Here is a 25,311-nt window from a genome sequence, read left to right as displayed (position 1 = left end):
AATCTACATTGATACATAGCAGGCTTGGACACCACAATTTATAGTGATAATTAACCATACACCAGTTATAAGTAGGGATAGGCCTCACGATACGATATTATCACGATACTTGTGTCAATATATTGAGATATTCTGAGATTCTGAGGTCTCTTCCGGGTCTATTGTGAGCGCGACTGTTGTGACTGTTGACGTACAGTGTGAAGTAGTAATTTTTATTTTATAATTTTCATTTTTGCCTGAAATAACCCTTTCATATTAATTTCAACATTTACTAATTCATTATTAAAATCAACAGTTGTGCTAGTTAACAGTTAATGCACTTTTAATAAACATAAACTAATAATGAACAACTGTATTCTCATTAACTAACTTTAAGAAAGACTAATAAATACTGTAATGTATTGTTCATTGTTTGTTTGTGTTAAACATTAATGGAACCTTATTGTAAACTGATAACTTAATATTAATAATCAATAAATACTTTTTTATCCACTTCAATGTAACAGAATCAGTTATAAGTTGTTGGATTTATTTATTAAATTTTTTTTGGACTATCTAAATGATTATAGTCCTACAAAGTTCTTATTATCAGATCACGGCATATAGATATAACATGTTACATTACATTTACATTTATTCATTTAGCAGACGCTTTTATCCAAAGCGACTTACAGATGAAGACAGTGGAAGCAATCAAAAATAACAAAAAGAGCAATGATATATAAGAGCTATAACAAGTCTCAGTTAGGTTAACACAGTACACGTAGCATGGGATTTTAAATAATATAATAAATAAACAGAAAACAGATAGAATAAAAAATTATAAAAAAGAATAGAGCAAGCTAGTTAGAGGTCTTTACACATACACACACACATACATATACAATTGCATAATAAATGAAAAGAAAATAGAATACAAAAAGATTAGAAAGGTAGTTAGATGTTTTTTAAGAATAGAATTAGAATAGTGAGTGTTAAAGTTAGAGGGTCAAATAAAGATGGAAGAGATGTGTTTTAAGCCGATTCTTGAAGATGGCTAAGGACTCAGCTGCTCGGATTGAGTTGGGGAGTTCATTCCTCCAGAAGGGAACATGTTACAGCACAGTATCGCTGCTGCAAACAGGAGCAAGATTTTTTTGCCATTTTTCCTATTGCCAAGACCTATTTCTCTCAAATATTGTTCACAAATCTGTCTTAATCTGTGTTAGTGAGCACTTCTTTTTCTATTTGCTGAGATAATCCATCCACCTAACAGGTGTGGCATATCAAGATGCTGATTTGACAGCATGATCAGCCTTTAGGCCCTTTCCCACTGTGATTCTGGCAAATACACGGGAAATGTGTCCCGGCAATTGTTGCACTTGTTGTTAGATTTTGCACTTTCACACAGCCAGTGATTACCCGGAATATGTGCGTGCATTCACACACAACCCCTAAAGGTCCCGTAAAGACATGTGACATCAGGGTGTGACGTGTAATGTATGAGTCGAAAACGCTAGGCACGTTAACGTTCACTTAAAATGGCGATCTCAGCTTCAGCGCCGAAAGTGAGGAACTAACTGATCTCTGCTTCATTACAATTTGCAAATTTTTTAGTAGCGAACACTGATCTGCCTTCAAAACACCTGGTAAAAGAGTCACGTGATATCATGTGTCATCATTACGCCACACCCTTTACAGCATTAGTTCTGACTTTTGTTCACACAGAGCTCGTTCCGGGACTGAACCCGGCAATGTTCCTAGGTCCCTAACCCTGGATCAATCCCGGGACGTGTTTGCGTTCACACAGAAGGCGACCCGGAAATTTACTGGGTCCAGTGTTCATTGTGAAAGGGGCTTTAGGCTGGCCACAATAAAAGGCCACTCTAAAATGTGCAGTTTTATTGTATTGATGGTTCGAGGGGGGTGTCTGAAAACCAGTCAGTATCTGGTGTGACCACCATTTGCCTCATGCAGTGCTACACATCTCCATCTGATAACTTTCCGCGTTCCCGTCATCTTTATTTCAGAAGGTGACCCAGCTGACTTTACCAGAAAAAAAAAAAACTCAACACCAGCATCTAGTTGATTTGTCAAGAAATTGATTTTATAATTCTACCAAGTAGTATACTAAAAGATCCGTATTGCTGCGGAAAACATTGCTATAGTATACCGTATGGTTATAACCCCTAGTTATAAGTATATATCTCTTTTAGGGTAAAGTCAAAACAATTTCTTGAACTTTTTTTTCCTTTAAAAACTGCAGTCCTTTGGAATTAATGTGCAATGCTGGTTTATTAGATTTACATGGGTTTTATGTAAAAATATCTCTTTTCAGCAAAACAAGCTGTTTAGTTACCTACAGTAGAAGCACATGATGTTATTATAAAACGCACTGTTTCTTAGTTGTTTCTACTCCAATATTCAGTTCAACTTCTGCTATAAAGGAGATATAGTCTTGCATAACCTTAATGCATAAATTATTAACCTCCAGATTCTCCACCTCAAGACACTCATCCAGATAATAGAGCAGCACTTTTAAATGTATAACTCATTGCCATTAATGATATAAGCCTATTATTCATTTACATATTTTATTAAGTTTTATTTGAATCAATTTGAATCAATACAATTCTAATATATATGCAGTGTATTGGTATAAATTATTTTTTTGTATTTAACAAATGTATTACATGTATCTAACTCTGTGATTTGATTTATTTCTCTTGTAGGCTAAATGATTGTGGCTTAACAGACAAAAGCTGTCCAGCTCTGGCTTCAGTTCTTGGATCAGATACCAATCTGAAAGAGCTGAACATGAACAATAATAATCTGCAGGATTCAGGAGTGAAACTACTCTGCACTGGCCTGGAGAATATAAACTGCAAATTAGAGATACTGAGGTAAGTTTTGTGACAATCATTAGTGTTTTGTTCATTTGAATTTGGACAATTTGCAGGCTTTAATTTCAGCATAAACTCCACATTTCAGGCCCCTCATTTACCAACAGTGCATATGCACAGATGTGTGTGTAACGAGTGCGGAAGAACAGTCTCATGCAAAGTTAGGGATCTTCCATCTTGTACTTTAACATAGGAATATGTGTAAATATAAGCACAACTCTGAGCATGCTTAAGCAGAGAATCTAGTGCTAGAATGGCAAAACTACAAAAAGAAAGTGCTACTGTGTGTTTCCTGTTTCCTTTAATTGCAAATACTACACTTATAAATGAATATTTCAAGTTAGATGAGATATTTAATCTTGTTTATCCCCCCAGGAAACAAGACTAAATATATATTTTGCTTATATATAGTAAATGCATCTTGATGATTTAAAGTAAAAACAAGACAAAAATAATAAGGTATGCCTTTTTTTGCGTGCAGCTGGGAAGTCATTTGAAATGTAGCTTTAGTGTCATGACTGATCTTGCTTTGCTGCAGGATTCTGCAAACCATGCTCTGTGCAGAAAACATGTTTAAAAAGAACGCACTGATCTGTTTAGTGAGTGCACAGAATGTCTTCTCAGTCGGTACTGCTTTCTTTTTCCATTATTTAGGGTGAGGACATTACACATTCACATGATATATAAAGGGAGGTGTTGTCACCATATATGGTTTATTGGAGCCGTTTCTGAATGCAAATGACAGTGTTTAAATGTGTTTTTTTTTAAGTCTAGATCTAGGCACGATGCTCTACTGCAGGATAAACACTGTACACTCAACACATTGACATATATTATTTCAATGTTACAAGGACATTTTTAAATTCTTGCTACTGGGTGTTTTTTGTGCGTCTTGTATAAGAGATTGCTGACTGAATAAGTTGCCATCATCATCATCACCAGTATTTGTTAAATGTCAGCTAAAACATACTGGTAAATATTCAGATTATAACTGAAGTGTTTTCTCTTCATGTAGTCTGAAGAACAACTGTATCACAGAAGGAGGTTGTCATGTTCTGGCTGCAGCTCTAAATTCAAACCCTTCAAATCTGACAGAGCTGGATCTGAGCAGGAATCAAATAGGAGACTCTGGAGTGACAGAAATCTCCAGCCTGCTGAGAAATTCACAGACACTACAGATACTCAGGTCTGAATTTGGTTAATCTAAACATGAATCAATGTTAAGCTCCAGCTGGTCTGTAAACTGGTGCTGTGTCAAAAGGAATGAAATTGGTGTGTTGGTGTAGATATTTTTATAAAATATTGACAAACGGATGGATTTTTGGAGGTGATGGGAAATGTTAATATTCTAATGGTGTAATGCATGTTTTTATGTATTCGTTTGTTCATTCATTCATTCATTCATTCATTCATTCATCAGTTCATTCATCAGTTCATTCATTCATTCATTCATCAGTTCATTAGTTTGGTCTTTCTGAAGAGTTTCAGACTGCAGTATCACAGAAGAAGGTTATAATACAGTTGCAATCAACATAATTCAACCCCCTTAACCTGCTAGACATTTTGCTGCGGAGAATATAATTTTATGAAAACAGATAACAAAGGCATTAGTAAAGTGTTAAAGTTTTTTAATACACTTTTGTGTGATGGAACATTGATGAATCATGATGAAATTCAAATTGAATCTAAACATTCATGTTCAGAATTATTAACCCCCCCCAAAAGTCCAATTTTATTAATAAAAATCACCAATAAACGCTGCCTGTAAGTGTTTAGAAGCTTCGGTCATCTCTCTACTACAGTCTTGACCCATTCCTCATCTGAAAAAAACTTCTTGATCACTGATAATCTTTGGTTTTCACATTGCCACTGCTTTCTTTAAATTCATCCAGATATTTTCAATGAGAGTTAAATCTGGAGACTGAACAAGCCACTCAAGAACATTCTATGACTGATCCCTGAACCAAGCAGAAGTAGATTTGGATGTGTACTTTGGGATGACTTTCCTGCAGGAAAGTCCATTGATCATGAGCTTCAGTCTTTGCACCAAAGGCATTACAATTCTTGTCAAAATGACCTGATACTTCAAAGAATACATGATGTCCTTCATACAGTCATGATTTCCACTTCCTGCTGCAGTAAAACACCCCATAACAGCACTGATCCACCTCAAGTTTGACGATGGAGATGGTGTTCTTCTGCTTATGAGCTTGGTTACATCACTCCATAAAACATTCCTCCAGAGCTCCACAGGTCTACACAAATGAATTTTACCAAGTTCAAGTCTGCCTTTTGTTCTTCTTGATAAAGAGTGGTATTCTCCAAGATGTCTCAACATGAAGGCCATACTTGTCTAGTGTTCTTACACACTGCACTGAAATGGTTTTCCTTCTTTCATCGGGTCATTTTGCAAGTCTTTGGCTGTACATTGCAGGTTTTTCTTCAACACCCTAAAAAGGTTTTCTGGTACAACACACTTTTAGATAAGGAATAAGGCTGAGGGTTTTTAATGTCTTGGAAATCTTCTTACAGCCTTTACAGACTTTCTAAAGTAATACAATTATTTATTCTCTATAACTTTTGTGAGATCTCTGTTGACTTATTCCATTTTTGCTACTCAACTTCAGCACATGCATGGGTTAACTCTGTGTATGTGTAACAGCTCAAGCTAATTCTGTTTTTATTAGAGTTTCTAAAGACATAATTGTGTTTTTAAACTATTTTATTCTCCACCATGCAAATAAGACATAAGAGATACTCCACTCCAAAATGAAAATTTACCCCCATGTCGTTCCAAACCCGTTAAAGCTTTATTCGTCGTTGGAACACAATTGAAGATATTTTGGATGAAAACCTTGAGGCTTTAGATTGCCAAGTAAAACAGCAATGTTGAATAAGGGTTGAATAATTGTGACATATCTCTGTTATTAAAATCTTATAACTCAAAAATAATACATTATATAAGATTATATATTGACATTATGACTTTTAATATATTACTTTTGAAACCAGTGAACTGTTATAGATGTGATTTAGATTTAATCCTGGGTCTTCAGAAAAGCTTGTATTTGTAAAGTACTGCAGTTTCTGAGGGGTTGAGTAATTTTGATTGCAACTGTAGGTTATAATTGTGGAAAATTAAAAATGCAAACACTAAAAATTGCATTTGTTGTAGTTTACGTTCACCAATTTATAACTTTACCCAGCTTTACTGTGAAAAGAGTCCATTCAGGTCAAAAATCCTGTAATGCATCTTTTTATTTTCTTCATTCTAGAACATGTACTTGTGTGACAATCTGTGATTTTCTCATAGACTTTCAGACTGCAGTATCACTGAAGAAGGTTATAAAGCTCTGTCTTCAGCTCTGATATCAAACCCTTCACACCTGATAGAGCTGGATCTCACAGGAAATGATCCTGGAGAATCAGGAGTGAATCAGCTCTGTGATTTACTACAGGATCCAAATTGTCAACTCAACACACTGAGGTGAGACCTGATTAAATAATATAAAATCAATTATACAAATATTTAAAATGTATTACATATATTAGGGGTGTAACGGTACGTGTATTCGTACCGGACCGTTTCGGTACAGGGCTTTCGGTACGGTGCACGTGTGTAACGAATGACGGAATGCAATATTTTGTGCGTGGAATATAAGTACATTTTCGTGTTTCCAAATGAACATATTAAGTGGCGGAAGTCTCCGCGTTCAGCGCAAATCCTGCCCTGCAGCTGATTCTATAAGGCCGGTGACACACTGGATGCGTGGAGCAATTGTGTCTCAGTTGCGTGGCGTGTCCGTTTTTAATTCGGCTCCCATGTTAACAGGTTAGAGCTTGCAGACTGCCTGCATGAGACGCGCGGAAAAAACGTGCATGCTAGAAATAGAACCGACGCCTATTTTTGGAAGCGTTTCCAGACAAAATAGAATAGGAAAATATGTTTGTCATTTTGTACACAAATACATATTAATTCATGACACTTTGATGTTTGAAAGTCTATAGGTTGACATAAATTCAGATATAAATGTAATTTAAAAAACAAATGAATAATTATCGATTTTCAAATATTGCACCTGTCAAACATAGTCTATTTTGCCATCAATACTGTTGACGGTGTCCTTTATCAGTAGGCTTTATATTTATGCTCAACATGAAGTATAGATATTGTTGTCGGGAAGACAAGAGCCTGGTCTGTCGGCGGTCTCCCTCTGTGTCACCTACAGCAGCAGCAGCGCGCCATCGTCGCATCAGGCACGATTCTGGTGAAGCAGGCCTACAAGCTGGGATTGGTAATGCTGCACTGTAATCATAGTTATTTATTATATTTTTCATTATATTTTATTATGTTATTGGTTTGAGGCCGAGTATTTTATTAAGTGGAGAGCTTAATAACAGCAGTATTTTATTTCTTATTCTTTTAAAAAAAAAGTATTTTAAAAAGTGTATAGTAATAAACAACCTGCAGTTTAATGTTTGCATTTTTTTCCCTTACTGTACCGAAAATGAACCGAACCGTGACTTTAAAGGGGGGGTGAAATGCTCGTTTTCACTCAATATCCTGTTTATCTTGAGAACCTATAGAGTAGTACTGCATCCTTCATAACTCCAAAAAGTCTTTAGTTTTATTATATTCATAAGAGAAAGATAATCTGTACCGTTTTTTTTCCCGGAAAAACACGACCGGTTGGAGGCGTGATGTGTGGGCGGAGCTAAAGAATCACGAGCGCGAGTAAGCTTTTGCGTTGAGAGCATCTGGAAACTGTGACATTACCGTGAGGAAAAAAACATCATCCAAAACAAACCATGGCTAACAGTCAGATTCAGCCGTATATTAATGATCCAGAATCAGATCCAGAGGCTGAAATTTAACATCGCATGTTGTTTACTTGATGTTCTTACGCGCCGATAGCTAAGTTAACAACACAGAGATATTTGAAGCAGTTTTACTCACCGCCTGCGGTTCCAACACACGATCGTGACCCTTTTTCGTTGGGACTGCATTATCCTTAAGAAATAAACGATGTGCAAATCCGGCGTCAAACTGGGCCTTGTTTGTAAAACAAGCATCTTCGAAATGCAGGGAACAAACAAAAACACTTGCACAACTCCGTTGATGCTCTGTAAAAATAAACTCCATCCACTGGTCCCTTAATGCTGTTTTTTTTTTGGTAATCTGTGCAGGGTTGTCTTGCCCTGGCAACCAAAAACACACTTCTTTTGTGACATTTCGCGACGCTCTCGCTCTGCTCAGTGAAGTCTGTTGTGCTCTCAGTGCTCTGCTATACGGGAGCGCGCTCTTCCGGCAGACGTGCCTCAGGACCCATATAAGGAAATTCCGCTCCATCTAACGTCACACAGAGCCATACTCGAAAAAAACTTTCCGAAACTTGTGACAAAAAGGAAGGAGTGTTTTTGGAACAGAAATACTCCTTCAAACGTACAACTTAATTTTTGAAACTTTGTCCATGTTTAGCATGGGAATCCAACTCTTTAACAGTGTAAAAAACTCAGTATGCATGAAATAGCATTTCACCCCCCCTTTAAAACCGAGGTACGTACTGAACCGTGATTTTTGCATACTGTTACACCCCTAATATATATATATATATATATATATATATATATATATATATATATACACACACACACACACATTATATTATATTATATTATATTAAAGTGTATTATAGAATAATATTATTTCACTAATTCAGCCAGGTACACAATCTGTTGTTGAAAATGATCAAACATTAAAGATCAGATGCTGCAGCTGCTGTTGTTTTGATGATAAATGTCAGCACATTTTAGTTTTGTTAAAAGTTAAAGCTTAATCAGACATTTTGGATAAGATTTAAATAGATTCATGTTTAGATTAACACATAGATGTGCTGGTGTTCAGTAGTTTGATGCCTCAATAGTTAACATTTATGATTGTGTTATTGTGGACATTTCTCATGAAACCTATTCAGTGTGATTTATTATCCTGATTGTTTAAATGTTGTTGAATGCACTGTACATTAATTTTCCATCAAGCTCAGATTCACAACACTGTAGATCTACTTAGGGCTGAAACGATTCCTTGAGTAACTCGATTACAAAAATTGATTTATTTTAAATCTCACATCAGGTTCTTTCGCAATGATTGTTTTAATGTGACAACGCGTTTACATCACCCACAAAGCGGAAGGAGACACAAGCGCTGCGTCCGAGGTTGCATACTGCAAGGAGTCAGCAGTGTTTTGATTTGAGGGCGCGGGCAAATGTAAAGAGAACGTCGTGGCGTGTGTCCATTGCAAGATAGAGCTGGCATACCACAACTAGGGCCCTATGATTTCCGCGATGCAGATAATGCGGAGGGAATTGAGGAATCCAGTCATAAAAACGGACAGTTAAACACGGAATGGCACGGAATTTGCCAAATTTTGAATGAATTAATCAAGAATAGGTCATTGCACTTACATCAAATCACAATATGGAATAATATCTGTAAATATTAAGTCGGAACAGACTATTTAAATATGAATCCTGCATGTTCTGCGTGTCTCTGTTAATGAATGGAGTAGAAGCGTGACTTCCTTTATTTACACACACTGAAGTGCGCGTGACACTCACGGTAATTTCAGCATCTGCTGTATCACAGGACTTGAACACATGAGGAACATCTCCAGAACTGCTCTGACAGTCACTTCATGAGCATTTGACCGTTTGATTTGAGTAAAACTAGCGTCACATCACATACACAGAACTGTAAAGGTACGTCAACCCGTCAAAATAAAAGTCCGACTAAAGACTATTGTTCAGCAGAATGTACATAGCCTACCACAAAAAAATATATATATATTATTTTTTTAAAGGTTTAATCACACAACATTTCTTCCATGTTTTATTTTTAATAGTAAATCCCCTTTGTTTACCAAAAAGTTACGTTAATTTTCAATAATTAAAAGATAAATTAAATTAATGTTTTATGTGTTTAATGTTTAATGTGCATCTCAGAAAATGCTTTATTTAAAACCCCAACTGAATGGCACTTAAATGAACTTAATTCATCTGTCAACTTTCTTGTCATTGTTCACAGTACAAGTACAGACAGAGAAACAATAGGTAATAATTAAATGTTTATTCATGATGTATGCATTGCATTCTATGCATTTAAAAAAAAAAAAAGTTGTACATTTTAAGAGGCCTGTGATGGTCACGGAGGGACCGCACGTTCAACATGGACGTTAATACGCACAAACACACACCGAGACTGTTTGGTGATACAAGAGTTTATTGTAATTATTGATCAGAGAGTGAATAAAATACCTGCAACCCTCAGGCCATACTCTCCATTGCAGAAACAGCACCATTACCACATGTGGAGGGACAAACTCACAGAAAACACTTTACACATGTTCCCTTAAATATACAGAGTCTGAAACAAACATATTGGCATGATGTTCTACTTAATAAATCTACATTGTTGTTATTAATTCATTCACATTAAACAGGAAATAACAGCAATAACTCGGCCACGTTGCCCCTGAAACCCCCACGCTCAATTAATACATGGTAGATCCCCACCCTAAGCGGAACCAATAATTCCTGCCATTGTTTCTTACCAAGACTCTAAAAATCACGGGACAAATGCTACACGGGAACAATACACATAGTTTACAGGTATTTAATTCACTCTCTGATCAATAATTACAATAAACTCTTGTATCACCAAACATTCTCGGTGTGTGTTTGTGCGTATGTGTGCGTATTAACGTCCATGTTGAATGTGACCGTCACAACACCCAGGAGTCTTATTTTATCTTGCATAATTAATATTGCACTTTAATTAAGCAAAAACACATTTTATCCGATTACTCGATTAATCGATGGAATTTTTGGTAGAATACTCGATTACTAAAATATTTGATAACTACAGCCCTAATTCTACTACAGCAGATCTATTACAGACCACAAACATGTGATGGAGACGATCACTGATGATTCAGCACACACACACACACACACACACACACACACACGTCTGAACCTGCAGTTCCTCTCATAATGAGCAGAATTATCAGTTAAATAAAACTATCCAGAGATGATCAGATCATGTTCTCTATTAGTGGATCAGAAATCCAGTATTTGGTGAATTCTGCTACATAATAATAGAAAGAGCCGGCATCAAAAGATAATCTAAATATATCACTATGAATGCTTAGCTGTCACAAGCTAGTTATCTCTTTGTTAACTTTCCTCATCTCCTGCTTAAAAGCCAGAAAGATCTTCAGATTTTTGAGAATCATAAGCTTTTGCCCGAGTTTCTTTTAAATTTACTTTTGACTTTTGTCCTTCTTAAAAAAAAAATATATATTTAAATGTTCAACTGTTTAAACTTGAACTAGAGCTTTTCATTACAAACAATGTTTGATAATCTTTAAATGTTTTGTGATGCGATACACACTGGATTGATTCCAGCTTCATCTTCTCTTCTGCAGGTTTTTGGGTCCTGCTGCAGATGAAGGCTGTCAGTATGTGACTGGAATTGTGGGTAAAAACCCGTTACTCCTGAGAGAGCTGGATCTGAGTGAACATAAACTAGGAGACACAGGAGTGAATCAGATCTCTGCTCTACTGCAGGATAAACACTGTACACTCAACACACTGATGTGAGTATCTTACATCATTTCACATGTTACATGACTAGTAATGTTACAGTCCTCCATTTTAATTATCTTTGAGTCCGACCTCACGTTATAAAGCTTGGAAGAGCCAGGACATGTTTAATATAACTCTGATTATATTTGTCTGAAAGAATAAATTCATATGCATCTAGGATGTCTTGAGGGTGAGTAAATCATGGAGTAATTTTCATTTTTGGGTGAACTATCCCTTTAAGTGCACAGAGGTTGGAGAAAATAATGTGAACACATTAGAAATAGACAGTATTTTATTAAAGTGTTTACTGTCTTTTGTCTTTAATACAGCTTTCAACCTTCTTAGAAAAGATTAATACAACTTTTGAATAGACATCAGTTACATTTAGTCTCTAACTTCTGCTGTGACTGCTGAATGTGATCATGTTTACTGACTACAAACCGAGGATTGAAGACTAATTTTAAAAAAAAGTATATGCGTGTATGCCAGGTTTTTTGACCAACTGAGTCTCTGAGTTTAGGTTAAGGAGTTTAGGAGGTTATGAATGAAGCTGGAGTTTCTCTGCGTCTGGAGAGCATCAGTGCAGAGGATCATTTTATAAAGTTAAAGACTATGAAGTGCAACACACACACCTCTGATACAATCTCAGAAACAGTAGTCTGGGGTTTCATGACCCTTTAAAAACTATCTTCCCATCACCCTCACTGACTGTTACCAGTGATGCGCGGGTCAATATATAAACAACCCACACCTGACCAGTGTTTCTGCAAGTTCAGCAGACCGTGAGGTTCGGGTTTGTTCTGATCAGAGCTCGTGAGCGGAGAGCACATTTCTGAATATTCACTCATTCGGGGGGGTCTCGCTCAACCAATGGCCTGCTGGTTCCAAAATATGTGGAATAAGGGCTGCCTCCGACTAATTATTATTATTTTTTCTAGTCGACTAGTAGTTGTTCATTTAAGCCATTCATGGACAAATCACATTCTTATATTAATTTAATTACTTATAGGCTATAGCCTACAGGATAATAAGCGTTATGACCGCACGCATAAAGCTTGCCACAAAGAATTGGTTAAAGTAATGATTATGAATGTCTAAATTAGCAAGGACACATTTAATTGTTTAGTAATAAACTGGTGTTTTCTGTGTCGCTGTAAAGATGAAGTGGACGATGCAGACTCGCCATGAACGGCAGAGAGAAATGCACATTTCATTTGGATTACATCATCAGAGAGTAGCCTATTTATTTTGTTTTGTATATTTTCATTTAAAAGTAGTCATTTCATTTCAGTAGTCATATTTCTCAAATCTGTGAGGCACAAGCTGAGTTTCGGCATCCTCCAGTTCACATCAATGCAAGTGATCGTTCCAGCACCTCATTACATTGTCTGCTGTATATTTGCTTCTTATTTATTAAATACGGGCGATTGATTGATAAAACATTGATCTTCACCTTTTCTCTTGCACCCGCTCATTTTTGGATCAACCCGTGATAGCTTGTATTTTGCACTATATATATGTATATTTTTATATATGTTCATATATTTTTGTATAGTTAATCTGTCTATATTCTGTACTGTATATTTTACTTGTAAAGTTAGTTGTTGTTTGATCTAAACATTTGAAATTTCTGCTCATACAGCAGGTCAAATACACAACCCAATATCCAATCATTTCAGTTAATAATACCAAAAATACACAAACATTTCTCTTTTATCCAGTGGGACAGAACTGTTTTCATTGTGTTTATTAATGGGACACAACAGAATAGTTGTGTGCTGCTGTATCAGAACATATTCATAGTGTTTATTGATGCTTCATATCCTCTCTCTGTCATCAAACACCAGATTAATGAATGTGTAACACAACTGAACAGAACCGGTCCAGACTGGGCTTTATTCTGTGCAGGCATTGCTTCTTCAGTCTGACCTGTTTCAGAGAAATATTACTGTACTTCACATCTACACACACAGACAAACCTACAGTTTTATTTAGATGTGCAAAGTTGAATCTGTGGAGCAAAGCTGATCAAGTCACTGGACAGAGCAGAGCGAATGCATTTACGTTGTAGTGATGTGCAGACCAGAATCAGTTTAAACACAAATACACAGCAGTCAGGACTTTTATTTTAGACAATATGATCAGTTTTAGACAAAAGATGAAATAAGAATTATATGACAGAAATAAAAAGATATGAAAGATGTTAACACATTTCACACAAGGTTGTTGGGAATTAAAACTTTGTTGTATTTCTATCAAGAATCAGGAGAAATTGTACATAAATCATGAGAAGTGTCAATTATTTGATTAAATGAACAGCTTATTTGTTTTTCTGTTTTGAAGACCAAATTGTGGAAAATTATCCAAAGGTGTTCAGACACTCTTCCTCTGTTTTTTTGTTTTATCAAGAAATTGTGACTTTATTAAATAGTTTTCTTCTATCTTCTCTCTTTCTCTCAATGTAGATTAAGATGCTGTGATTTGACAGATGAAGGTTGTTCTGCTGTGACTTCATGAACATAACGTGTCTGATTCATTGTGTTTTCTCTTTCTGTCTTCAGTCTGTGTGGATGCAGTATTACAGAGAAACAGTGTCTCATCCTGACTTCAGCTCTGAAATCAAACCCATCACACCTGAGAGAACTGAACCTGAGCTGGAATAAACTACTAGGAGACTCTGGAGTGAAACACCTCAGTGATCTACTGATGAACACACAATTCAAGCTGGAGAAACTACAGTTAGTATCATTATACTCTACAGCACTTACAGTCAGATTAAAGATTACTGTTTACTTTCAGGAAAAGGAAATGAAAGGATGTGACGTGTGGCCAAGTCTAGTGCATTTAACACATATACACACACACACACACACACCTGCAGCGCTGAGGAACAGTATATAGTGTCCCATACTCTGCATTTAACACACACACACAACGTGAACAGATACACGCACACTCTCTCGCGCGCACACACACACACACACACACACACTCTTTCTCATTTCTCTCTCTCACACACACACACACACACACACACACACACACACACACACACTGCAGCGCTGAGGAACAGTTGGGGTTCAGTTCTTGCTCGAGGGTCTCTGTTTTGAGGTATTTATTTGGGGCTGGTTAGTAAAGGTTTGCAATCACTATGGCACATCCGGTTAGAATGCAATGACTCTGATGTTTCTTCTATAATTTTTATTCTCCACTGTAGATATGTGGGTATGTGTGGTTCTGAAAGTATACACACAATAATGGTAAATAAAAGGTACACAATAATAAGTATTACAACAATAAAAATTTACAACAATATTATATAGTTACAAAAGGCATTAAATAGGATTAACTATATTCAATGTATAATTACAATAAATCAACATTATGTACAGACTGCTCTGAGCGGGACTCGAACCCGCGGCGTAACATTATTAGCGCCATTCCGGCGGTCTTATGTAAACAAATGACGGTGCAATGATAGAACGTTAATCTTGAGGCATTCATAGGTACGCATGCAAATAAGCATATAACCCACATAACGGGTCTGATAAGCATATAAACAGCTGTCATAAACTATCATAATCACATTAATTCACACAAAGGAATGGCAATTGCTGAATCTTTGTACACACGCATACAGTATTGCCATTAATATCTGAAGTCTGTGATTATCTTAAACCGCAACAATACACAAATGTATTAATAACAAAGATAAGAACATTTGAACTTACTTCTAGCTGCACGCACACACTTGAAATAAACTTTGGAGAACACTCATTAGCTCCGCACTAAACTTTCTGATGCAACACACTTCTATATCCTTTGGCGGAACTACTTTCAGATGACGCTAAAGCTGTACTGATTCGTAGTTTCAACTGTCAATTAAAAAGCCCAACAATAGCATTCACTGTCCATTGTTTGTTATCACAGTCTTTACAACAGTCTCATTTCAGTCAGTCACCGGAGATCACAGTAATCCAGTTCATTAATGGACCAAATTATTATTATTATTATTTTGTTCACTCAGACCTGTACAGTAAAGAATGACAATTGCAAAAAAAGTTACAAATGTCTTTAAGTAAATTATAATTAGGGATGCACGATCATGATTTTTCATGGCCGATACCGATTTGCGTTTTTTTTTTTTTTTGTAATCTTTAAACAACAAATAAGAAAGAAGGAAAGTGTGCATAAACAAGATGTTTATTTGGTATTTAATAGCCCAAATTGGCTTTTGACTATTGAAAACAATAACCGTAACCATCTGAAATTAACGGCAGTAACTGCACAGTAAGCAGACTACATTCAATACAAACATAGATGATACAGACCTCAGCATTTAGCTTTTGTTTCTGAATTGTGTTGAAACTACAGAGAACTGGCCTTAAATAAAAGATTAACTGTAACCATGTGAAATTAAAGGCAATAACTGCATAGTTCTACAATCAAACAACACAATCAACACACATTTAATAAGAAGTTTCTTAATCAGCATTCAGTATTTTAGTTTTTAAGTTTGGTTTTAAAAAAGGTCTTTACCAGTGAGACTAAATAAAAGTATGCTATATAAACGCATTATTCCAAAATGTTAAAATCAAATAATGTTGGTGCGAATAAAACAAAGATGCAAAGTGTTATGGTAATGATTCACACACACATATATATATATATATATTTTTTTTTTTACTTGGAAAAATAAATAACTATTGTCTCAAGTTAAAAAATATAGATGTCCATCATTACCCTATTTTTTTTTTTTAATTGGATGAATTAAACACCTTTTTGCAAGCTCTACTTTACAAAAAAACAACAACAAACATTTCAGTTTTGTCAGTTAGTCCGTTTCGTTTCTCATCCAACACGTGAGAAGTTGATCTGAACATCCTTCACTGTCTCACATTTTATGTTATTTTAAGTAGTTCTGTAGTTCATCCTGTGTCTACTTTGTTCATCTTTTTTCTTCTGTTTTTGTTTATGGTCATATAATAAGGTTTTTGGCAGTGTTTTATTTATTGCACTGTATGATGTTAACACATGATGAATTACTCACACATGAACATAACGTGTCTGATTCATTGTGTTTTCTCTTTCTGTCTTCAGTCTGTGTAGATGCAGTATTACAGAGAAACAGTGTCTCATCCTGACTTCAGCTCTGAAATCAAACCCATCACACCTGAGAGAACTGAACCTGAGGAGGAATAAACTACTAGGAGACTCTGGAGTGAAACACCTCAGTGATCTACTGATGAACACACAATTCAAGCTGGAGAAACTAGAGTTAGTATCATTATACTCTACAGCACTTACAGTCAGATTAAAGATTACGGTTTACTTTCAGGAAAAGGAAAGGAAAGGATGTGACGTGTGGCCAAGTCTAGTGTCCCATAAACTGAACATGTGATCTGCATTTAACACACACACACACACACACACACACACAGTGAACACACACACACACCGTGAACACACACACCTTGAAAACACACACTCACTCTCATACACACACACACACACACACAGTGAAAACACACTCTCTCACATACACACACACAGTGAACACACACACACAGTGAAAACACACTCTCTCACATACACACATACAGTGAACACACACACACACACACACACACACACACACACACACACACACACAGTGAACACACACACACAGTGAAAACACACTCTCTCACATACACACATACAGTGAACACACACACACACACACACACACACACACACACACACACACAGTGAACACACACACACACAGTGAAAACACACTCTCTCACATACACACATACAGTGAACACACACACACACACACACACACACACACACAGTGAACACACACACACAGTGAAAACACACTCACTCTCATACACACACACACACACACACGCACACACACACACAGTGAAAACACACTCTCTCACATACACACACACAGTGAACACACACACCTGCAGTTGTGGTTCAGTTCTTGCTCGAGGGTCTCATTTCAGTCAGTCACCGGAGATCACAGTAATCCAGCTCATTAATGGATCAAATTATTATTTTTATTCACTCAGACATGAACAGTAAAGAATGACAGTAGCAAAAAAAGTAAAAAATATATTTAAATAAATTGTAATTCAGAAACAGAATTTTCTTGATTTCTCACATTTAATGTTATTTTAAGTAGTTCTGTAGTTCATCCTGTGTCTACTTTGTTCATCTTTTTTCTTCTGTTTTTCTTTATGGTCATATAATAAGGTTTTTGGTAATGTTTTATTTATTGCACTGTATGTTGTTAACACATGATGAATTACTCACACATGAACATAACGTGTCTGATTCATTGTGTTTTCTCTTTCTGTCTTCAGTCTGTGTGGATGCAGTATTACAGAGAAACAGTGTCTCATCCTGACTTCAGCTCTGAAATCAAACCCATCACACCTGAGAGAACTGATCCTGAGCTGGAATCAAGTAAAAAACACAGGAGTGAATCACTTATGTGACGTACTGAAGGATTCACGCTGTAAACTGGAGAGATTGAGGTCAGTAACATTCACAGACAAGAATCAAAATGATGAAAATCACTTTGTTTAACTCTTATGTGCTGTTCAAGGTCTTTTGAGACCCCAAATGATGTTTGCTGAAATAGAAACAAATGTTCCCTTTATCTAAATGACATGAGACTTTGTACGGTTGACAACACTTGGTGCTATTCTTTATATATAAAATTTATATTCTTTTTATATAAAAACCTATTTAAAAACCTATTTTTAATTAATACATTTTATACATTTACAAAATATCATAAATCCTTCAAAAAAACTACATAAATGTAGAGTAAAAACATTAATAAATGACACATTTTTGTAACAAAAAGTCCTTTTGTTGGCTGTGTTCTCTGGAGAGCCCAAACAGCACGAGTGTCCTCCCCAAACGAACAGCACATAAGAGTTGAACAAAACACTTTATACTCAATATCTCATGATGAATGTGTTCACATTATATTTGTGAAAGATTCTTCATCTTAATGATTTGTTTGTAAGATGATCTCTCTTCCTCTGTTTGTCTCTTTCTAGTCTTTGTGACTGTGACATTACAGATGTTTCTTCTTTAACTCAGTCTTTGACAAACACAAAAGCTCTGCAGTTTCTAAAAGAACTTGATCTGAGATATAATATGATTGGAGACTCAAAGCAGAAGCTCATTGATGTGCTACGAGACTCAAACTGTGAACTGAGGTGAGTAAACTTCACTTTGTGATATTAAAGAGATTCATTTACCTCTGATATCTGAACAAATATATACTTTCAGATATTAGTGAAAAGAGTTGATCAAATGATCATCAAGCTTTATTTGAAAGGGTTTGTGTCAGAATGAAATGTAAAGTTGATCAAAATGTTGAACACAAAGGAGGAAAGAGAAGAAAAGCAGACTGTCACAGCTTTCTACAGCAACAGCTGCTTTATTAATGAGATCAGTAATAGTGAATCATTAGAGTTTGAAATAGATTTGTTCAGATTGTAGGAAAACGCTGGTAAAATCAGAGCAGATTCAGCTTCAGCTCACAGTCGTCCAGCATCACATGATCAATGTCTCTGTCTCTTGTGTGTTTTTACTTTGACAAGCAACACGTCACATTTCTTTACACTTACTTTCTGTAAGAGATAATGTAGCTACAGCCGCTTGTTATCACAGAATAAACCCGACAGGGTGATCAGGACTTGTGTCCTCCTGAAGAGACTTATTCTGTGATAACATCCGGCTGCATCTGCATTATCACACTTATTATATGCTTTCTTGACACACAAGTGAAGAATTAGACACAATTTAGATTCAGCTAAACTCTTCTGGTCAGTTAGCAACAACTTGAACAACAAGACACACTTTGAACAATGTCTCCTCAAGTCTACTATTAACAGGAATCTCCTGCGGTTTGGTTTGAGGGTAAATCCAGTCAGTAACTGAGGCACAAGCTAATAGCAGTTGTGTTTGAATGAAACGAGTGAGAGCGCGGTGCTGTGATACGAGAGAAGTCAAAGAAACACCCGACTCAAATACCGTATGACTGTGTGTTATTCTGCTGCTAATGACACACACCTAATGAATAACACACCTCCGAATGTCACCACTGACCAATCAGAATCCAGTATTCCAGCGAGCTGTGCAATCATTTCACTTATTTACTGAGACCAACACAATCATGTTTAAACTAGAGACAAACAGCTTTAACTAGTGACACATTTAACTGAAAGATTTGTGTTTTAAGACTAAATCACATTTGTGTTTGTTCTTGTCATTTATAATATTTGGTGTACACTCGTTAGTGTGTGTTTCTCTTTATATTGACTGAAAGGAAATCATGTTCTAAGTGTATTCTATTTAAAACACAAATATTATTTCATAACTATGTATTCAAAATCAGGTATAGTCAGTTTTGATCTGTGTGGCAGGGGGGGCGTGGTTTAGCGAAGTCTGCAGCGGGAGAGAGAAACAGGTGATGATAATTTTTGCCCAAACCACTCACTTACCGCTCGTCTCCTGATTCTCTCTCCCGCTGCAGACTTCGCTAAACCACGCCCCCCCTGCCACAATCTGATTACAAAATATGATTTAAAAATAATAATGTAACTAAAATATAGTAATTAATTTGTACTTTGTTCCACTGAACTGTGATTATCTTTTTTGCTGTTCCACCTTACAGATTGAGTTCAGTATTCGTATGTGTATCATGACGTGAAGTTGACTTGAGAGGAGAAAATTGAGTTTTTTTTCCTCGAAACGATGATGTATGTGAAGTGATCTTGAGAGGAGCAGTGAACATCAGCTGAAGATCCACAGAAGAGCTTCACTACTGTGTCTATGAGGAGAAATAAATGTGTGATAAATGTGTAAATGTGATCCATACAGGTGAAGAGACTCAGACTTTACAATCAAATAATGCAGCATGTGTGTTAGAAACATGATATTGAAGGATTAATGTTGCTTTAGTATTCAAGCAGATGATCATTGTGTTTAATGTAAAGCTGGAACAGAGGAGGAAGAAGCTCAGATGAGTCTGTCTGGCTCTTCAGTTTAATAATATTTCTATTAAACTCATTCATAATGATTCAGATGTTTAAATGTGATTGTCAAGTGCAGCACTTAAATGTGTCAAAAGATATAAAGCAAATCTACAATGTGTGAAACTTCTCATGTTTTCTACACATTGTTATTCTATTTTACTTTATATTTAGTGTGTGTCTGTTGTTAATGTACAGATATCCAGTATATAGTCTTTGTTCTGTGGATGGAGTCTCTCCTTCATCAAATCAACTAAACATTTTCACAAGTTAACAGCATTTGTGTCTTTCACTCTCCTCTAAATACTCAAACACATTTAGTCTTTTTAACACTTTTATATTTTCATGTAAATTAAATGCCACATAGAGTTAAAAACAAGTGAAAAGTTTACTTGTCTGTTTTAAGTATTATTAAACAGTTTTAAATACAGGCTAACTTGTAGACATGAAACATAAAGCATAAAAAGCTAATGAATAATAACAGAAATGTTCCCATTATATGTACAGCAGGTAAAAAAAAGTCAGCATTTTTTTTTTTTTTTTTATCAGTTAATATATTTCTAAAAGTGCTGTACTTTCTTAATTGCGCCGCATGAGTAGTTGTTGGTCAGAGATGTTTTGGAGCAGAAGATCTGCAGGATTCTGGAGGTTCATCATGTGGAAAGTTGATAGTTAGGTAAAGTGCTTCTGTCGTTCTCTAACATTCAGATCTGTAAAGTAAGGTGGAAAGGACACAGCTCTGATACAGAGTCATTCTAGTGTTGGACCTCCACATATTGTTCAGTGTTATAAAGCTGTTTCTGCTCTTGCTAATGCGTCTCTTGATGTCATTGTCTGTCCTCCATCATGTCTAATGATGAAGTCCAGGTCTACAAACTCCTCATTTCTACAGAGGTCTGCTCCTGTACTTTAATTGCTGAGGGGTTTGAGGTGTTCAGTGTTATCATCTCTGTTTTCTGCTTGTTGATCTTGGAGTCTAGTTGTCTGAGTCCAGATGTTTTCTCTGGTGAGGGTGTAAGAACAACAGCTAATCATCAGTGAAGTCAAGATCTTCTCTGGATAATGCTCGACTTAAACAGACAAACACTTCATGAGTCAACTGTCAGCTTTCCTCACAACGGAGAGCTCAGGCTCAGATGTTAATCAAATAATCTTATAATATTCATACACCAGACAGTTGAGTATCTAGAGTACAGTATGCACAGTGTGTAGTGTGTCATTCAGGATTTCATTTGGATATAAATTAAATCCAAGCAATGGCCATTTAGTTTTATTAATAAATCTAAATGGTCAGCAAATGAACTTAAAGAACTTTGATGCTTGAGCAGCAGATCAGCATATTAGTATGATTTTTTTTTTCAGATAGCGAGCAGGACAAACAAATATGACTGGGACTGTCATTCACACACTTTAAAAACATTGAAATGTTTAAGTCAAAGTAACTTAATATTTTTTAGTTCAATAAAATATATATTTTTAAGTGTCTGTTACCATACACTGTAAACCCTATTATAATAAAACGCTGTGAATGTTTAGAGTTTAGTTGTCATGTTTCTGCTTGTTGTTGTGTGGAGAACGCTTCCACAAAAGGAGTTTTCCCCACCAGGTCCTTGGTGGGGGCTTGTAGTCCGTAATGGTCTGTATCCCCTGCCACAAGTTCCTAGTGTCTCTGCTGTCACTGAATTGATGGGCTATCCTCCTGGAGTGCTGTCTCTTAGCCTCTCTGATGCCACGGGACAGGTTGGCCCTAGCTGATCTCAGGCCCACCTCATCTCCAGCTCTGAAGGCAGTGTTCTGTGTCTTCAGGAGTCTGTAGACCTCCCCTGTCATCCACAGCTTCTGGTTGGCCCGGACAGTGATGGTTTTTGTGACCATTACATCATCAATACACTTATTGATGTAGGCAGTGACAGTCTCTGAGTACTCCTGGAGGTCAGTGGTGTTATTGCATGTGGCAGCCTCCTTAAACATGTCCCAGTCAGTTGTGTTGAAGCAGTCCTGAAGAACCTCTGATGATCCTTCTGGCCACACTTTAATCTGTTTTTGAACTGGTTTGGCGACTTTAATGAGTGGTCTGTATGCAGGCATTAGCATAACAGTGATGTGATCTGAGGCTCCGAGATGGGGGAGGGGGAGGGCTTTGTAAGCTCCTCTCTGTGTGGTGTAAACAAAGTCCAAAATGTTATTACCTCGTGATGGAAAGTTAATGTGTTGTTTTATTTTTGGAAACACACTCTCTAGGTCAGCATGGTTGAAATCCCCAGCTATGATGAGAAAAGCATCGGGGTGTGCTGTCTGCTGCTCACTGATGTGCTGGTACAGTTCATTTAGTGCGTCGTTCCTGTTGCTGATGATGTTGAACGGGGGAATGTACACCGAAATGAGCAGTATAGCACTATATACCCTCGGCAGATAGAACGGCCGGCACTTAACAATCATAAACTCCACCAGGGTTGAGCAGTGTTTGCAGATCACAAGAGTATCGCGGCACCACGCGTCATTGATGTAAACACAAAGGCCGCCTTTGTTTGTGCACCCACAAAAGTGTTTTTTAGCACCAGCCGTCACTGATTCACACGTTATAGAAACGAAAATGATGGTGTATAAAATGTATTTTTATAATCATTTATAATATTCAGGAGAAAGTCTGTGAAATGAGGTTTTGTTCTGTCTTAGAATAGGACACACTGGACTGAATCAGACACTGTTCAAAACAGACGAACATCAACAGGTTTGTGTGAAAACTGTGAGGAGACGGAGTCAGTGTTACGTGTGTTATTGGAGTGGAGGAAATATGAGGAAAAAAGAAGGGAAATGATTCAAATGATAAAGACAGACATTGTAAACATTAATGATCAGAAGCTTTAAGAAGGAAGTACTTGAGTTCAAACATCTCATGATTTACCTAAAAAATACAGGATTGATGAAAAGAATATGATTAATTTCTAAATGTCCACGTTTATCATACACTGCTCCACAGTCTAGTCTCGTAAGTGGTATTAATGCACCTTTAGTTGTCAGCCACTAATCAAATAAAAAAAGAAGAAGCTTTTCTACAAGCAAAATCCTGACCCATACTTTATTCCAGTTGGTGGCGGTAATGCAACAGTTTGGCTGCAACCCGCAAATAAACACCGAAGAAGAAGAAGTAGAGCTGAGCCTATGACGTCAGCTGTTTTCTAAGGTGAGTAGTTCACTATTTCCACGAAGTTGTAAAATCCTCTTTACACCTTTTGTTTTGAGCAAACTCTTTACACAGAAAACGGTAAGATGTGGGAATACTCTGATGTTATGAATGCGGTAAATAACATTAGAAATGTGTTCAGATTCATAAGGGCAAATCACAATGTTTGATAAAGATGTGTTTCTATCAGCAAACAGTCAGAATAAAGTGAGCTGATCTGCTGCTGATCCTGAATGTCTTGTTTAATGAGTGTTTATAGTCTGAGACTCATCAATATTATCAGCTGATCAAAATCCTCTTTATTTCATGATAATAGATCCTGTTTTCACCTCATTCATTACACTGATGACTTCAGATCTGTTCAGAAAACAACACGGTTATCAGTTATTGTGACATTACAAGATGAAACTATCACAACAGCATTTATTCATTAGTCAATCACCTTTATTTATATAGTGCTTTAAACAAAATACATTGCGCCAAAGCACTGAACAACATTCATTTGGAAAACAGTGTCTCAATAATGCAAAATGATAGTTAAAGGCAGTTCATCATTGAATTCAGTTATGTCATCTCTGTTCAGTTGAAATAGTGTCTGTTTTAATTTGCAATCAAGTCAATGATATCGCTGTAGATGAAGTGACCCCAACTAAGCAAGCCAGAAGCGACAGCGGCAAGGAACCGAAACTCCATCGGTGACAGAATGGAGAAAAAAACCTTGGGAGAAACCAGGCTCAGTTGGGGGGCCAGTTCTCCTCTGACCAGACGAAACCAGTAGTTCAATTCCAGGCTGCAGCAAAGTCAGATTGTGCAGAAGAATCATCTGTTTCCTGTGGTCTTGTCCTGGTGCTCCTCTGAGACAAGGTCTTTACAGGGGATCTGTATCTGGGGCTCTAGTTGTCCTGGTCTCCGCTGTCTTTCAGGGATGTAGAGGTCCTTTCTAGGTGCTGATCCACCATCTGGTCTGGATACGTACTGGATCCGGGTGACTGCAGTGACCCTCTGATCTGGACACAGACTGGATCTGGTGGCCACGGTGACCTCGGAACAAGAGAGAAACAGACAAATATTAGCGTAGATGCCATTCTTCTAATGATGTAGAAAGTACGGTGTTATGTGAAGTGTTCCGGTTCCAGTTTACCTAATTAATGCAGCCTAAAAATCCTTTAACGGATTTGGATATTAAAAGCATATTAGTATGTTATGTGTATGCCAGGTTAAAGAGATGGGTCTTTAAACTAGATTTAAACTGCAAGAGTGTGTCTGCCTCCCGAACAATGTTAGGTAGGTTATTCCAGAGTTTAGGCGCCAAATAGGAAAAGGATCTGCCGCCCGCAGTTGATTTTGATATTCTAGGTATTATCAAATTGCCTGAGTTTTGAGAACGTAGCGGACGTAGAGGAGTATAATGTAAAAGGAGCTCATTCAAATACTGAGGTGCTAAACCATTCAGGGCTTTATAAGTAATAAGCAATATTTTAAAATCTATACGATGTTTGATAGGGAGCCAGTGCAGTGTGGACAGGACCGGGCTAATATGGTCATA

At 36.7% G+C, this 25,311-nt stretch overlaps 1 protein-coding gene and 2 long non-coding RNA genes across 3 annotated transcripts in view; 2 read left to right on the top strand and 1 right to left on the bottom strand.

Annotated features, from left to right (window-relative positions):
* LOC127987559 (uncharacterized) overlaps window positions 1-25,311 on the top strand; it is a 1,718,354-nt gene that overhangs the window by 472,864 nt on the left and 1,220,179 nt on the right. The window contains exon 33 of the mRNA XM_052589927.1: window positions 14,090-14,266. Coding sequence (XP_052445887.1) covers window positions 14,090-14,266 — 177 coding nt within the window. The remainder of the gene's footprint in view (window positions 1-14,089; window positions 14,267-25,311) is intronic.
* LOC127987656 (uncharacterized) lies at window positions 9,076-11,477 on the top strand. The gene is made up of 3 exons (XR_008161311.1): window positions 9,076-9,641; window positions 9,967-9,992; window positions 11,369-11,477. It is a non-coding gene; the product is annotated as an uncharacterized LOC127987656 (long non-coding RNA).
* LOC127987654 (uncharacterized) overlaps window positions 16,639-25,311 on the bottom strand; it is a 193,763-nt gene continuing 185,090 nt past the window's right edge. Inside the window, exon 2 of the long non-coding RNA XR_008161309.1 lies at window positions 16,639-16,716. This is a non-coding gene — a long non-coding RNA (uncharacterized LOC127987654). The remainder of the gene's footprint in view (window positions 16,717-25,311) is intronic.

Source organism: Carassius gibelio, chromosome B22, assembly GCF_023724105.1.
Source record: "Carassius gibelio isolate Cgi1373 ecotype wild population from Czech Republic chromosome B22, carGib1.2-hapl.c, whole genome shotgun sequence".
NCBI lineage: Eukaryota > Metazoa > Chordata > Actinopteri > Cypriniformes > Cyprinidae > Carassius > Carassius gibelio.
This window is presented reverse-complemented; position numbering and strand designations above follow the sequence as displayed.